The 16,059-nt window shown below is 44.3% G+C and overlaps 1 protein-coding gene across 14 annotated transcripts in view; it reads left to right on the plus strand.

The window, feature by feature from the left end:
• The window catches only part of EP400 (E1A binding protein p400), a 97,797-nt gene that overhangs the window by 65,265 nt on the left and 16,473 nt on the right, over nucleotides 1-16,059 (plus strand). For 10 of the 14 annotated variants that reach the window (XM_081966805.1, XM_081966811.1, XM_081966813.1 and 7 more), the window contains 12 exons: nucleotides 1,192-1,303; nucleotides 2,653-2,796; nucleotides 2,920-3,123; nucleotides 5,235-5,318; nucleotides 8,738-8,872; nucleotides 9,313-9,357; nucleotides 10,064-10,217; nucleotides 10,814-11,055; nucleotides 12,204-12,377; nucleotides 13,109-13,156; nucleotides 13,691-13,726; nucleotides 15,664-15,800. In XM_081966805.1, the coding sequence (XP_081822931.1) occupies nucleotides 1,192-1,303; nucleotides 2,653-2,796; nucleotides 2,920-3,123; nucleotides 5,235-5,318; nucleotides 8,738-8,872; nucleotides 9,313-9,357; nucleotides 10,064-10,217; nucleotides 10,814-11,055; nucleotides 12,204-12,377; nucleotides 13,109-13,156; nucleotides 13,691-13,726; nucleotides 15,664-15,800 (1,515 nt within the window). The remainder of the gene's footprint in view (nucleotides 1-1,191; nucleotides 1,304-2,652; nucleotides 2,797-2,919; nucleotides 3,124-5,234; nucleotides 5,319-8,737; nucleotides 8,873-9,312; nucleotides 9,358-10,063; nucleotides 10,218-10,813; nucleotides 11,056-12,203; nucleotides 12,378-13,108; nucleotides 13,157-13,690; nucleotides 13,727-15,663; nucleotides 15,801-16,059) is intronic. The other 4 variants (XM_081966814.1, XM_081966816.1, XM_081966817.1 and 1 more) reach the window with 2 other exon arrangements.

Consider the following 16,059-nt stretch of genomic DNA (forward strand, 5'->3'; position numbering starts at 1 on the left):
TTGTCCAGGCTTTTCCCTCTGCACATCTTCTAATTATACATCGTACATTTCCCATTTTCCATTTCGGTCATCGTATCTTCATTACATAATCTCCCGCTTCATTTTAATTTCTTCTTAATCTATTGACAATACCGTTATTTGCCTCTCCAAATTAATTATTAATTAATCACATTTAACATGCCCCTTTGCATCTATTATTCTATTTTATTAGTTAATTTATGATTACTGTACAGACTCTTTGTTGAATTTATTTGTCTGGGGTTTTGTATTTCTGTTGTTTATTGTTTATTTTATTTCTGTCTGTACACTGCCCCGAGTCCCCTTGGGGAGAGGGGGCGGTTTATAAATTTAATAAACTAAACTAAAACTAAACTACTGTTCATAACATGTATCCTCAAATTTAATTTTACATATTAAACGTTTTTCATTTAATTAATTATCCATAAATAGTCATTTTAATGTGTGTGTGTGTGTGTCCCCCACATTATATTAAACATAAACCTTGGGCTATATTCATTAAATTTCATTCTATTCTATTAACCAATGCTTCTCTTTCTCCTCCTCCTCTTAACCATTTTTTCTCAGTTTCTCAGGAACTTCATTTCTCTTAAGGTCTTTTCTCTCCATTCATTTAAATGGTAAATGGGAATATTGGGGGAAATTGGAAGGGAAAACTGAGGAGTTTAATAGAATTAAAAAGGAGAGGAAAAAATTCGAAAGAAAAAAATATAAAAATTTTAAGATCCAGAAAAAGTAAAGTAAATGGATGGAGAGTTTTGCTCCATTTTTACGACCTTTCTTTGCCACAACAGTTAAGGGAATCGGTTTTTTTTAAGTGAGTAACACGGTCATTAAGTAAATCTGGCTTCCCCATTGACTTTGATTATTGCAAGGTCACAAAAGGGGATCACGTGACCCTGGGATACGGCAACCGTCATAAGTATGAGTCAGTAGCCACGTGTCTAAAGTTTGATCACATGACCCTGGGGATACTGCAACGGTCATAAGTGAGAAACGGTTCGTAAGTCACTTTTTTTTTTTTAAAGTGATGTTGTAATTTCGGACGGTCACTAAACTTAACTGTTGTTAGTGGAGGACTGCCTTTGTTAGCCGTGGCTTTGCTGTTTTTCTCAGGCGCTGTCTTTAAAACCCTCCCTTTTAAAGCGATGCTTCCTCTCTCGATTTCTCTAGGCTGGTCAGCGGGAACTCGGTCGAAGAGAAGCTCTTAAAAAACGGGACGAAGGATCTGATCCGAGAAGTCGCCGCTCAGGGAAATGACTACTCCATGGCCTTTTTAACGCAGGTATCTCCAGGTTGGAAATGGCAGGAAAAAACGTTTGCTTGGGCCTGGTGGCTTTGGAAAAGTCGGAGCACTTGACCGACACCTCCGAAGCATCTGGAGATGAAGTGATGTAGAAATATAAGATTCTCACCCCAGCTCCTGCCCTCCTCACAGTTTGAAAGCTTGCCAATGCGAGTAGATAAAGTTGACATAGGCATCACTTCGTTGGGAAGGCAGTAAAGTAGGAATAGGAGTAGAATGGAATGGAATGGAATGGAATAGAATGAGGAGGAGGAAAGAAGGAAGAAGAAAATAGAATAGAATAAAGACTAGAAAATAGTTGAGAATAGAACAGAACAACAAATATAGAATAGAATAGAATAGAATAGAAGGAGGAAAGAAGAAAGGAGAAAATAGAATAAAGAATAGAAAATATAATACAACAGAAGAAGAAATATAGAATAGAATAGAACAGAACAGAATATAGAAAATGAATAGACTAAACTAGACTACACTAGGCCAGACTAGAGAATAGAATGGAATGGAATAGAATAGAATAGAATAGAATAAGGAGGAGGAAAGAAGGAAGGAGAAAATAGAATAGAATAAAGAGTAGAAAATAGTTGAGAATAGAACAGAACAAGAAATATAAAATAGAATAAAATAGAATGAGGAAAGAAAATAGAATAAAGAATAGAAAATATAATATAATAGAACAGAACAAGAACTATAGAATAGAACAGAACAGAATATAGAAAATGAATAGACTAGACTAGACCAGACTAGAGAATAGAATGGAATGGAATAGAATAAGGAGGAGGAAAGAAGGAAGGAGAAAATAGAATAAAATAAAGAGTAGAAAATAGTTGAGAATAGAACAGAACAAGAAATGTAGAATAGAATACAATAGAATGAGGAAAGGAGAAAGGAGAAAATAGAATAAAGAATAGAAAATATAATATAATAGAACAGAACAAGAAATATAGAATAGAACAGAACAGAACAGAATATAGAAAATGAATAGACTAGATCAGACTACACCAGACTAGATAATAGAATAGAATAGAATAGAATAGAATAGCAGAGTTGGAAGGGACCTTGGAGGTCTTCTAGTCCAACCCCTGCTTAGGCAGGAAATCCTGATTAAGGACTTAGGCAGGAACATGAAACTATGTTCCATGCTGGCCACATGACCACAGAAAATGCCTTCGGACAACGTCAGCTCCCTTGGCCCAGAAACGAAGATGAGCCCCACCCCCTAGACTCGGACACAACTGGACAGGAGAAACTCTTACCATTACCTGAGAACCAAAATAAGTAAACGAGGGAGGTGAAGATGGAATAAGTCTTCCCTTCCCTTCTCTCTGCAGCAAACAATTCAGGAACTTTTTGAAGTTCACTCACCAATGGAGGATTCGGGCTTCCGGGTGAAAGCCGAAGAATTCGTCATGCTGTCGCAAGAGCCGTCTCCATCCGAAACCATCTCCCCCAAAGTGGCCAGGCCTTTCATAGAGGTAAGGAAGGGCAGAGCTTTTCAAAGGAGGTAATAAAGCGTGGAGCATTTGCGCTTTGGATTTGCTGGTTGAGAGCTGAGTTGTACAAAGGGGCACACAAAGATGCTTTGCGTTTTCTTAAAGGCTCTGAAAAGTACCGAACGAGAGGAAGAGGAGAAGGAGGAGGAAGAGGAGATGGAAGAGGACGAGGAGACCGAAGAGTGGAACTTGCGTGTCCGGGATGGAGAGAGCGAGTCGGCGTTGAGACCTCTGGTTTCAGAACTCGGGAAGGCACAATATCTCGAGCAATCTTCTCTGCTGCAGGAGCTGGTGGCCGTGGTCGATCAGGTGCGCTTGGTTTCCATCTGCATTTCCGATCCGAGAAGCATGTTCTTTTGATGTCCGTGCGTGCGCTTTTCAATTAGCGAGGGGAGTCCTGACTTCCAGTGGTGGCGCGGTGGTTAGAAGGCAGTACTGCAGGCTACTTCTGCTGACTGCTGGCTGACTGCAGTTCGATTCTCACCAGGCTCAAGGTTGACTCAGCCTTCCTTCCTTCCTTCTTTCCGTGGTCGATAAAATGAGGACTATTGTTGAGGGCAATCGGCTGACTATAAAACTCACTAAGACTACACTTGGAATACTGCAACCATTTTGGGAAAAGTGCAGAGAAGAGCAACTAAGATGATCAAAGGCCTGGAAGCAAAAACATAGGACGAACAGGTTGCAGGGTTTGGGTTTGGTTAGTCTAGAGAAAAGAAGGACTAGGGGGGACCATGATAGCAGCCTTCCAGTATTTGAGGGGCTGCCATAAAAGAGAGGGGGGTCAAATTATTCTCCGAAGCACTAGAAGGCAGGAAACAAGGCTTGGAAACTAATCAAAGAGAGAAGCAACTTGGTATGAAGGAGAAACTTTCTGACAGTGAGGATGATTAACCAATAGAACAGCTTGCCACCAGAAGTTGTAAGGACTTCATCACTGGAGGTTTTTAGGAAGAGATTGGACGATCACTTGCCTGAAATCTTATAGGTTCTCCTGCTTGAGCAGGGGGCTGGACTGGAAGACCTCCAAGGCCCCTTCCAGATCATTTATTTGAATCTTGTAAAACCACTTAGGGCTGTAAAAGCCCTGTGAAGCAGCCTATAACTTCTATTCCTATTCTACCTGGACCAGCCCTTGAAGTTTTCTTGGCATGATTTCTCAGTTTCGTTTGCTAACTTCTTCTAAAGATTAGAAGAGGGACTGGGCTAAGATTCTTCCCCTCCCAAGCTGGCTTCAGGCCAAAGACAGAACTAGAATTCCACAGTCTCCCATTTTTTAGCTTGAGGCTTCAATCGCTACACTAAAGCGGCTCTCCATTTTTATGTCTTGCTCGCTTTAAAAAAATATATATTAATGCATCTGATTCTTCCCAGTAAGCCATCCCCATTTTGCTCCGACTAAGAAGAAAAAAATGCTTCTTTTAAGATAGAGTTAGCTCTACCCAAAGGTGCTTTTTCAAGAGGCAACTGGACTTTCTGGTTTTTCTTTGAAGTTGTTTCGCTTCTCATCCAAGAAGCTTCTTCAGCTCTGATGTAGAGGCTTCAGAAGAAGCTGAAGAAGCTTCTTGGATGAGAAGTGAAAAGTCTTCAAAGAAAAAACAGAAAGTCCAATTGCCTCTTGGGAAAAAAAAAGGCCCCTTTGGGACAACCATTGACCTGGATGATGGAGAATCTCCATAAACCAGGGGTGTCCAAACTTGGGAACTTTAAGACTTGTGGACTTCAACTCCCAGAATTCCCCAGCCAGCATGGCTGGCTGGGGAATTCTGGGAGTTGAAGTCCACAAGTCTTAAAGTTCCCAAGTTTGGACACCCCTGCCATAGACATTTAGTTGGCTATCCAAATTGTCCATTCCTTTGAGTTATGTCCCATTCGAAGCTAAGAGAGAGATTGTGTCCTCAGTTTAATAAACAGAGTGTGGCTGTATTTATCAAGTGACACCAAATTAATGCAAACCAAGCATGGTTCTATATTGGCACGAGGAATGTGGGGTGGCTCAGTGGCTACGACGCTGAGTCTGTCGATCAGAAAGGTTGGCAGTTTGAATCCCTAGCGCCGCATAACGGAATGAGCTCCCGTGACTTGTCCCAGCTTCTGCCAACCTAGCAGTTCGAAAGCACGTTAAAAATGCAAGTAGGAAAATAGGAACCACCTTTGGTGGGAAGGGAACAGCGTTCCGTGCGCCTTCGGCATTGAGTCATGCCAGCCACAAGACCACGGAGACGTCTTCGGACAGCGCTGGCTCTTTGGCTTTGAAACAGAGATGAGCACTGCCCCTTAGAGTCAGGAACAACTAGCACAGATGTGTGAGGGGAACCTTTACCTATTGGCATTTGGTTGTCCACTCCAAAGGTCATTAATCTGTTGCCCATTAATATTTTAATTGGTCACGCTGTGGCTTCTCTTTGCTTTTTTTTCAGCTCACCCCCATTGAAAAGTATGCCTTGAATTATTTGGAATTCTTTCATGTTTCTGCTGAGGAGAATGAATCTAAAGAAAATGAGGTAGGATCTGTTTATTTATTTACTTAGTTTTATTGACATGCATCCTGCCGTTATCATTTATATGAATAACTCAGGGTGGCAAACATATCCAACACACCTTCATCCTATTCTCCCCACAACCCTATGATGAGAGGGAGAGGGACTATCCTAATGTCACACTTTCATGGCTAAGGCGAGACTAGAACTCACTGTCTCCTGGTGATTGGCCCAAATTCACTCACTTGGCTTTCACGTCTGAGGCGGGACTAGAACTCACTGTCTCCTGGTGATTGGCCTAAAGTCACTCAACTGGCTTTCACAGCTAAGGCGGGACTAGAAATCACTGTCTCCTGGTAATTGGCTCAAAGTCACACAGCTGGTTTTCATGGTTAAGGCGGGACTAGAAGTCTCTCTCTTCTGGTGATTGGCTCAAAGTCACCCAGATGGCTTTCATGGCTAAGGCAGAACCAGAATTCCCAGTCTCCCGGTGATTGGTCCAAAGTCACCCAGCCAGCTTTCATGGCTAAAGTGGGACTAAAACTCACCATCTTCTGGTGATTGGCCCAAAGTCCCCCAGCTGGGTTTCATGCCTAAGGTGGGGCTAGAACTCACAGACTCCCCATTTTTTAGCCTGGTGCCTTAACTACTAGATCAAACTGACTGGCTGATGATATGCCGGGAAGTGAGAATGCCAACATTATTATGCTATTATTATACATTGATAGGGACGTGGTGGCTCAGTGGCTAAGATGCTGAGCTTGGCAGTTTGGTGGTTTGAATACCTAGCGCTGTGTAACTGAGTGAACTTCCGTTACTTGTCCCAGCTTCTGCCAACCAGCAGTTTGAAAGCACATAAAGAATGCAAATAGAAGAAGGGGAGGCTGACGTCGTGACGATACAACGTGCGATCTTGGAGCTCCAGGATCGCCGTGGATATTGCTGCCGCTGGACGGTCCATTTGGACCTAAACCGTCCCATAGAGACAGTGATAGAGAAGGGCACATCCTGCCGATCCCAGGACATCGCAAAGTCCTCGGTAGATCCAGGAGAAGCCCTTTTTTCCAGCCACAGAAAAGCAGCCATTGAAGTTAGGACAACTCCAGAACGGAAGCAAAGCAGGAGAGAAAGTGTGTCCAATTGGTGAGATAAATTTGATTATTAGAGAAGAGAATGCCCCAAAAGATCAAAAGTAAAGTTAAAATTGAAGACAGAAAAGGTTAAGCGGCGAGATTGAGCCTGAGTCAACTTAGTGTGTTATTTTTTCTTTTCTCTTTAATCTTTTTATTGATGGAACTTTTACAAACGCTTCTAACTTTTTAAACCGAACTGGGTTTTTTTTCTTCTTCTTCTATTTTTCCTTCTTTAATATCTATTGATTAAGACTTTTTTTTCTTTTTCTTTTGCCAATGCTTTATCACATTTTCTCTTTAAGAACTTTTCTTTTTCTCCTTAAGCCTGGAATATAAAGAGGGGAGTAAAAATAGAAGAAAAGAAGTAACACTGCCACTTAGAGGCTTGGAGGCTTGGAAACATTGTGTTTCTTTTCTTTCTTTGAACATTTGATCTACATTTCAAGGTCTTTGAGTTTGTTTATTGAAAATGATAGCGGGAGGAGCACGGATTGTTCATACAGGTGCTCCTCTGGGGTACTATCAGTAGCTGGACTGGAGTGAAAAGAAAGCCTTGACTTGAAAGAGAGAAGATTGCAGTGAATTTGTTTGGAATTTAACAAAAAAGCTTTATTCTATATAGTGGCAGTTTTTACTATCTGGAGGAATGTTGCAGCATGGAAAAGAAAAGGAAGTGACATTACAGATGATTATGCAAGAAATTCAAAAAATACAAGTAAGAACAGAGAGCATTGAAAAGAGAATGGAGAATATTGAACAAAGAACAGAAAAAATAGATGAGAAAAGTGAGAATACTTACCAAATGGTGATGAAATATGAGGACAGATTTCAAAAAATTGAAGAAAAAGGTGAACAAAAAGATAAGAAAATTGGTGATATTGACAGCAAATTGAACGTGAATGGAAAAGATAAGAGTGGAAAATTGGAATGGGAGATTGACAGATTAGAATTTTACCCCAGATTCCAGAATATAGAAGAAGAAAAGGGAGAAAATTTGGCAGAAGTAATGATAGAAATTTTGGCAGAAGCATCGGTGATAACCAAAGGGAAGTTGATGGAAGGAACAGACGGAGGGTTTCGAGTCTTTACAGGATATGCAATGAAAAACAAGTTGCCAAGAGATGTCCATATAAGATCTACCAAGAAAGCAATTAGAACACAAATACTACAAATGGCAGGAGATATTAAGATTACACCACTATTGGAAGGATACAGGATGATGTAATGAAATGCTATAATAATATATATATATATATACTAGATTGATAATATGAAATTTTATATAAATTGTAAGTGAGGACTATGGGGAAGATGCACAAAAGTTTTGTAACCAAAGATAAACAATTTCATGTAGAATACAATACAAAGAGGTAATATTACTGGATGGTTTTAGGATGATGTAATGAAATGCCATAATATAATTTTATTCTAAATTTAGGAATATTGGACTAAAATCTATAACGGGTTGGAAAAAAAATGAGAAAATACCAATGCAGGAGGAAGTTATTCATAAAATAATGGAATGTGCTGAAATGAGTAAATTGACATTTGAAATTAGAGAACAAGAAGATAAACAATTTTATAAGATATGGGATTTATTTTATCAATGGTTAGATTAAAAAAAATATGGAAATGAAAGATACTAGATAATGTTATCAATACAAGAATAATGGAATGATACTGAATATAACATAAAGATACATTATTATTGGATAGATTTAAGATGATGCAATGAATTGTTATAATATAAATGAACCCAACATTTAGTATATCTCGTTTAAAATGAAGGAATAATAGTGACAGTCAAACAAATGAGATATAATGATAATAATGTATACAAACATATTCGATTTGATATTATGTGAGTCATATAAATTGCAAGTGATGACTATGGAAAGAATGCACAAAAACCTTGTAACCAATCGACACACTGTATGTAATGGTTTTATGTTTTGTTTTATGTCTTGTTTGTCTAAAAATAAAAACTTTTTATACAAAAAAAAAAAAGAATGCAAGTAGAAAAATAGGGACCACCTTTGGTGGGAAGGTAACAGCGTTCCGTGCGCTTTCGGCATTGAGTCATGCCGGCTTTGAAACAGAGATGAGCACCGCCCCCTAGAGTCGGGAATGTCTAGCACATACATGCGAGGGGAACCTTTACCTTTTACCTATTATTATACTTATCAAAGGAAGGCAAAATGTCTAGTCCCCTTCAACGGACACAGGCATCTTTGGATGCAGAAATACCGTAATAACATCAGCTCTCCCGAACCCACATTTTCTTTCTCTTTTTCTGTTTCTAACGTCCAGGTGGAAACGAGGACGGCAAAACAGAAATGGGAATCTCAGCACCTGAAAGGGCTGAGAGAGGAAGAGGAGAAAACGCTCCTGCAAGGGAAGGAGGAAGAGCTTTTCACGTACACTCGAGAAGACGCCTATAACAAAGTAAACACTTTCCCCAGCTTTTCCCCCTCGTCTCGAAGGTCTGGAAACATTTCCAGGCTTGGGGGCTTGTGTGGTGCTTTCCTGTCACAGCCCACACCCGCCATCTTTTCAGTGCCGCCCTTGTCCCGTTGCCGTAAATTAGCATCTCCAAGTTAGCTGTAGCTGAAGTCAAATTTCAGGAGTTGGGGAGCTGTTGTTGCGGCGGCTGTAGGCGTTTCTCTTCGCTCAGTTTTTTTGTTTCCCAGCCGGTGATGTCCTTTGGAGATTACAGTCTCCCTTTTGGAGGCAGTGGGGATCCCCTTAGATGATGCTCCCTATTTTGAACTGGCTGTGAAGAGGGGGTGGTAAGAAGTGGGGTACATTTTTCATAACATTGAAACTGAATAAACCTCTCTTTGTCCCCCCTCTCCTCCCCACTACCACCATCCCTGGCACTACAGGAGTATTTTTACGAAGGACCAGATGGGCAAACTGAAATAATGCCAGTAAGTCCTTCTCCTGCTTTTCTTCCCATTCTCCTCCTTTCATCCTCCCCTCCTCCTTCCATCTCTTCCTCCTTCTATCCTCCTCCCATTCTCCTTCTCTTCCTCCTTCCATCTTTCTCCCATTCTCCTTCCATCTTCCTTCCATATTTCACCTGGGGTGAAATCCACTTACCTTTGCTACTGGTTCGGTAACAATGTGAGCGTGCCCATGCGCCTCCTCAGCACATGCGCAGTACCTCCCGCACCTGCGCAGACCATCAAAAAGGTAAGGTAAGCGAACAGCGGGGGTGGGGGGGAGGAATCCGCTGTGCAAATCCTGCTTTGTAGCTAATATAAATCGCACGTCACAGCTGATCATCGGAAAAACTGGTTCGCCCTAACCGGTTTCATTTATTTTACTACCGGTTCGGCGAACCAGTAGCATTTTTACTACCAATCCGGGCGAACCAGTCCGAACCCCTGATTCGCTTCTTCTCCTCCCATTCTCCTCCTATTCCCCTCCTCCTCCCATTCTTCTCTTCTTTCCATTCTCCTCCTCCTCCCATCCTCCTCCCCTCCTCTTTCCATCTCTTCCTCCTTCTATCCTCCTCCTATTCACCTCCTCCTTCCCTCTTCCTCCTCTCCAGTGAAGTACACCCAGGTATCCACCTGTACAGTTTAGGAAACAAGGGAAGGGTGAGTCACTCTCTTCTGATGCTTTTTGCAGCTTTGGACTCCACCCACCCCGCCGCAGGATGAAAACGATATATACATTGACTCGGTCATGTGTTTGATGTACGAGCCGGTCCCCATCCCAGAGTCCAAGCTGCCTCCCGTGTACGTCAGGAAGGAGCGCAAGAGGCACAAGACCGATCCTTCCAGTAAGCTTTGCCTTCTGCGTTGTGTATTTGCTGCAGCTCTTGTCACCTTCGCCTCCAAGCTGATACGACTCCATCCAAGTCATCTTCCTGGCTTGAGGCGTGACATGTTCGAGACAGAGTGCATGCACTCTTGTTTGTCTCTTTACACACACACACACACACAGAGAGAGAGAGAGAGAGAGAGAGAGAGGAAGAGGGAGGAAGAGAGAGAGAGAGAGAGAGACCAAGAGAGACAGAGAGAGGGAGGAAGAGAAAGAGAGAGAGAGGGAGGGAGAGAGAAAAGGAGGAAGGGAGAGACAGAAAGAGAGAGACCGAGAGAGGGAGAGACCAAGAGAGGAAGAGGGAGGGAGGGAGAGAAAGAGAGACAGAGACCCAGAGAGAGAGAAACAGAGGAAGAGAGGGTGGGAGGAAGGGAGGGAAGGAAAGAGAAAGAGACAGACAGAGATGGAGAGAAAGAGAGTGGGAGGAGAGGAGAGACAGAGAAAAAGAAAGAGAGGGAGAGAGAGAGAAAGAGAGTGACAGAGAGAGAGAAAGAAAGAAAAAGATACACACACACCCCTCTAGCTGTCCTGCTGACTGACCACCTTCTCTCCCAGCCGTAGGAAGGAAGAAGAAGCAGCGTCACGGAGAAATGGTCATCCCTCCTCGCTCCCTCTTTGACCGTGCCACTCCGGGGATGCTGAAAGTACGACGGGAAGGCAAGGAGCAAAAGAAGAACATCCTGCTGAAGCAGCAGACCCCGTTCGCCAAGCCCTTGCCCACCCTCGCCAAGCCGGCAGCGGAGGCCGGGCAGGACAACCCCGAGTGGCTGATCAGCGAAGACTGGGCTCTCCTCCAGGTGAGAGGCGATCTACCACACCAACCCAAAAACGATCCCAGCATCTCTGGGGTGGCCACCCAATATGACCCAGCGGGTGCCATTAAGCGGCCGGGCACTAGATGTCATCTCCTTACATCACTTGATGTTTTCAGGGATATCTCAGCTCAAGAGACAGCCAAGGAACCCCTTTTCTCTCTTCTACAGAACTGTTTTTCCCTCTTCCTACTTTCTTAATACAGGGATGCAGTGACTCAGTGGCTAAGACGCTGAGCTTGTCGATCAGAACGGTCGGCAGTTTGGTAGTTCAAATCCCTAGCGCCCTGTAACGGAGTGAGCTCCGGTTACTTGTCCCAGCTTCTGCCAACCTGGCAGTTTGAAAGCATGTATAAATGCAAGTAGAAAAATATTATTAAAATGCAAGTAGAAAAATAGGAACCGCCTTTGGTGGGAAGGTAACAGCATTCCGTGTGCCTTCGGCATTTAGTCATGCCGGCCAAATGACCACGGAGACGTCTTCGGACAGCGCTGGCTCTTCGGCTTTGAAACGGAGATACGTCCCTTAGAGTCGGGAACGACTAGCACATATGTGCGAGGGGAACCTTTCTTAACATAAATCCTTAAGTCTATTCCTTTATTAGGAATGCCAGCAGCCCTGGCAAAATGTTTATCTTGCAGACTAAGAAGTCTGTCCGGCAGGGAGATGGATCATTGTCTGCCACATCTATTCATCTCCACCCCCTGCCTTTTATCCCCAGAGATAGGGTGGGGCTTCGCTAGCAATGGTGGCTCTTCCGTCCCAAGAACCAGCCCATAGATTTCCACTGCTCTCCTCTCCTCTGCCTTCTGTGCATCTGCACGTCAGGCACTGGACCCAGCTGTTCCTCTTCCTCATCAGCCCCCTCCAGACCTGGGGGCTGTTGACTCTCCATCTGAGAGCTGACGGATGGCCCAGGCTCTGTCTCTCTCTCTCTCTCTCTCTCTGACAGCTCCATTCCCTCTTCCCCCTCGGAGCTCCCAGGTTGCCTTGATGCTGACCCTGACTCATGCTGCCTCCTCCTCCTCCTCCTCTGATTTGACTGCTGGAGAGGCTGGTGGCCGACAGGCCACAACAGTCCCTTCCAACTGCGTTATTCCATTATTTTGAGACCTTCCCACCTTTACTCCAGGCCGTCAAGCAGCTGCTGGAACTCCCGCTCAACCTGGCCATCATGTCCCCTGCGCACACCCCCAACTGGGACCTGGTGAGCGACGTGGTGAACTCCTGCAGCCGGGTTTACCGCTCCCCCAAGCAGTGCCGCAACCGCTACGAGAACGTCGTCATCCCCCGCGAAGAAGGGAAGGTGAGTGCCAGTCCAAACCGGGGTGGGGTGGGGGCGCTTTCCCCCACCTCCCCGCGGCCAAAGGGATCCGAGCGGGGACGGACGCGAAACCCCGTCCGAAGTGGGCTCCCTCTTTGTGACCGTGTGTGCCTGTGTGTGATGCTTTGGTGTGGCGCTTTATCCTCCTCCTCCTTTTTTTTCCCCTTTTTCCTTTTTAAAAAAAAAGAAATATTTCTTATTATTTTGCTCGTTTAAGAAATTGCCAAGGTGTTTCCCCGCGACCGTCACCGGCTTGCCCTCTTGAGCTAGGTTTAACCCCGAAGCCTTGTGGACGGACGGGCATGGAGACTGAGACCCAGGAGTTTGTGTCAAGGCTTTCCAGCATGCTCCCCAGTTCCTTTTGGGGGGGGGGTGTCCCATCAGGGATGACGAAGCCTGTCTCTCCCTCACCCCACCCCCACCCCCACCCCAAGCCTCGTGCCTACCCCTCCTTTGCCCACTAACTCCATGAGGAGACCTCTCCAATTATTGTCAATGGAGATTCTCAGTCCTCCAAGTTCTGGTTGTCCCAGAGGTGCTTTTTTTTTCAAAAGGCAACTGGACTTTCTTGGTTACCCCCACCCCCCCCTTCCTCCCTTTTTCTTTTTTATATTATCATCATTACTATTATTATTACTACTTTTTATTTTTGTGACACTAATCGCCTTCCCAAACCCATCGCGGAAAGTCAAACTTTGCTTCTTATTTTACAGCTTATGTATGAAGCGAACCCTAAGAAGAAGACTAAAAGCATTTATAAGGTGTGCACTTACAAATTGTTGTTCCAATTTGCAGACAGTTCCGATCTCTTTAAGCGTCAGCAGAGAATGGCGCCCGACCTGAAGTAGGAACGGTCCATATTCCCTCACCCCCCACCCACCCACCCCCCTCACCTCCCGATTCGGCCCTTTCGAAACCTCCGCCATTTTGTTTTCCGCGTCCGACGCAGTAGATTGTGGTTGTGGATCCCTTTTGTGTCGCCAGCATGCGGTTGAGCGATTTCCTCACCCCACCCCGGTTTGAATTCCATTATTTTTTTCCCCCCCTTTCAAAAAAAAAAAATACGTGTGTATATTGTTAAAAGATGAAAAAAATAAAATCCATCCACCTCCAAGAAACACCTAATTCCTCATGGTTTTAGTCTGGTTTCTCTACCCCCTCCAATCTTTCTTCCTTTCTTTTCTTTCTTTCTTTCTTTCTTTTTTTTTTAAAATGGGTTTGAAGTAATAAAATTTTGGCTACTAGCTCTTTTTTTTTTTTTTTGCTTTTCATTTTGAAATATGATTGCTTTGCAGAACTTTAATGAATTAATCCCTGCAACATCCCCTCAGGTAATGTATCACCTCCTCTCCGCCACCCACCACCCCATTCCCCCCCCCCTTTAAATTAACCCCTGCAGAATTCGAGCAGTACAATATAGCTATATTGTTAGAAGATGTAATGGTCCTTCTGAGTGGTTCTTTACAAATTGGAGTAGACACACATACCATGAACACACATGCACACAAACCTCAATGAGGGGCGGGGGGGGGGAAGCTCTGGCAGCCTTTTTCTGACATCACAAATATTAAGCCTTTTGTGTAATTAAGCTTTTTTTAAGTCTTAAGCCATCACAGATATTAAGCCTTAAGCAAATGAACATTAGGTTTGCAACTCAATTAGGAGACCCAACGTTTCAAGAAAAAGCTCTCTCTCTCTCTCTCTGTGTTTGTCCATGCACAGATGTGTGGCCAGGTTTGTACGTTACGCTGAGCCTTCCTTTGGTTGGCTTAATTTGGACTTTTACGGGTTGCGCAGATCCAACCCTGTGGGCTTGTCAGTTGTGGGTTTTCGGCCTAGCCTGATGGCATTCGACAGGGTATTGTGGCTGGTTTCAGCAAATTTGCGTTTAAAACAAGCCGAGTTTTCCCGTGATGGGGAAAGCCAGCCTATGCTTATGGGGTGGTTTATTGCCCCTGTGACAACCCTGAAAGAGACTGTATTGGAACTCGCTTCTCATAAATGCTGGTTAGTTCTGAAAAACAAACAAACAGAGGGTTAGGAGGGATCTATCAAAAATTCATTCCCCTCTTTCAATTCATTATCCTGAGACGTGTGAAAACAGGATTCGATGTTGGCTTCCTCCGTTCTCGGCTTTTGTATGAATTAGTCTTGTCTGACTATCTAGACCAGGGACAGTGAAGCTTTTCGGTACCGAGTGTCCAAACCAGAACATGCATGCATGCACATGTATGTGCGCGCCGGAGCGCGAGAAAACCGAAGGCCAGCTGCCGGGCCTGGTTTTGGGTTGTTTTCAGGCTGTTTTTCGGGCCGTTTTCCGGTGCTCCGGCACCCACAAAGACCAGCTGCTCAGAAACCGTAAGAACAGCTGGCTGAAAAACAGGCTTCTGGCTATTTTGTGGCTGTTTTCGGACGCTCCGAAAACCGGCTGGAAAATGCCCTGAAAGTGGCGCCAAAAATGGCCTGAAAACCGTTCCAAAAAATACCCTGGTTTTTTGGCCAGTGTTGGCCATTTATTGGGCTGTTTTCAGGATGTTTTTCGGTGCTCTGGGGCCTGCGAAGACCAGCTGGCCAGCATGTCTGCGCGTGCTGTTAACCAGAAGAACAGCTGGCGTCGTCATGCATGCCCACAGGGAGGGCTCGGCGTGCCATCTCTGGCATGCGTGCCATAGAGTCGCCATCACGGATCTCGACAGTCTCCTCTGTTTGAGATGGAATCTGTAGTCCAATGTTTTTCAACCTGTGCGACTTTAATAGATGTGGACCTCAATGCCTGGAATTCTCCAACCCAACCATGCTGGCTAGCTGGGGAATTCTGGGAGTTGAAGTCCACATCTATTAAAGTTGCGCAGGTTGACAAACATTGGCTTAAAGTCTTGATTAATCCCACTGAGCACAGCAACCATAGAGTCTGTTATCCAGACAAGCCGTATCATGGGGAATTCTGGGAGCTGAAGTCCATCCTTCTGAAAGTTAGGCAGGTTTTGAAACGTCGGCTTAAAGTCTTGGTTAAACCAATCCACTAAGCTCCAACAACCATAGAGTCTGGAGAAGGCAGACCCTAGAGAATTCTGGGAGTTGAAGTCCACTCTTCTGAAAGTTGCCTAAATTGAGAAACATTGCCATAGACTATCATAATTGGAGAAGGCCAGATTAGGGAAGATTATTGCGTTGAAACTCGCCCATGAGTCAGTGCGCAGACCAATGCCTCCCTGCTTCTTTCCACGTTGCTCCATATATAAAGTTTGTCACATTTGCTCACGTTTAGACAAAGAACAGTCGCCCACTTCGGACCAACCAGCTGTACGCCCAGGACGAAGGTGCGTCGCACACCCATCTCTACACAAACCATTTCGAGATCATGAAACTGATTGCTGGGAAAAGGAGCCCACCCATCAAACCCCTGTAAGTTCAATTAAAAGAACAATTGGAGAGAAAATGAGTCCTTTCCATGCTTAATAGGCCGGAATCCAGTTGGCATTCCCCAGATATTGATAAAGGAGAGCCAGCTGTAGTGGGGAAGGTCTTAACTTAGAAACCAGGAGATCGGGAGTTCTAGTCCTGCTTAAGGCATGAAAGTCGGCTGGGTGACTTTGGGTCAGTTACCAGGAAACTGTGAGTTCTAGTCCCTTTTTAGGAATAAAAAGCCAGCTGAGTGACTTCA

Source organism: Natrix helvetica, assembly GCF_964273705.1.
Source record: "Natrix helvetica genome assembly, chromosome: 14".
NCBI lineage: Eukaryota > Metazoa > Chordata > Lepidosauria > Squamata > Natricidae > Natrix > Natrix helvetica.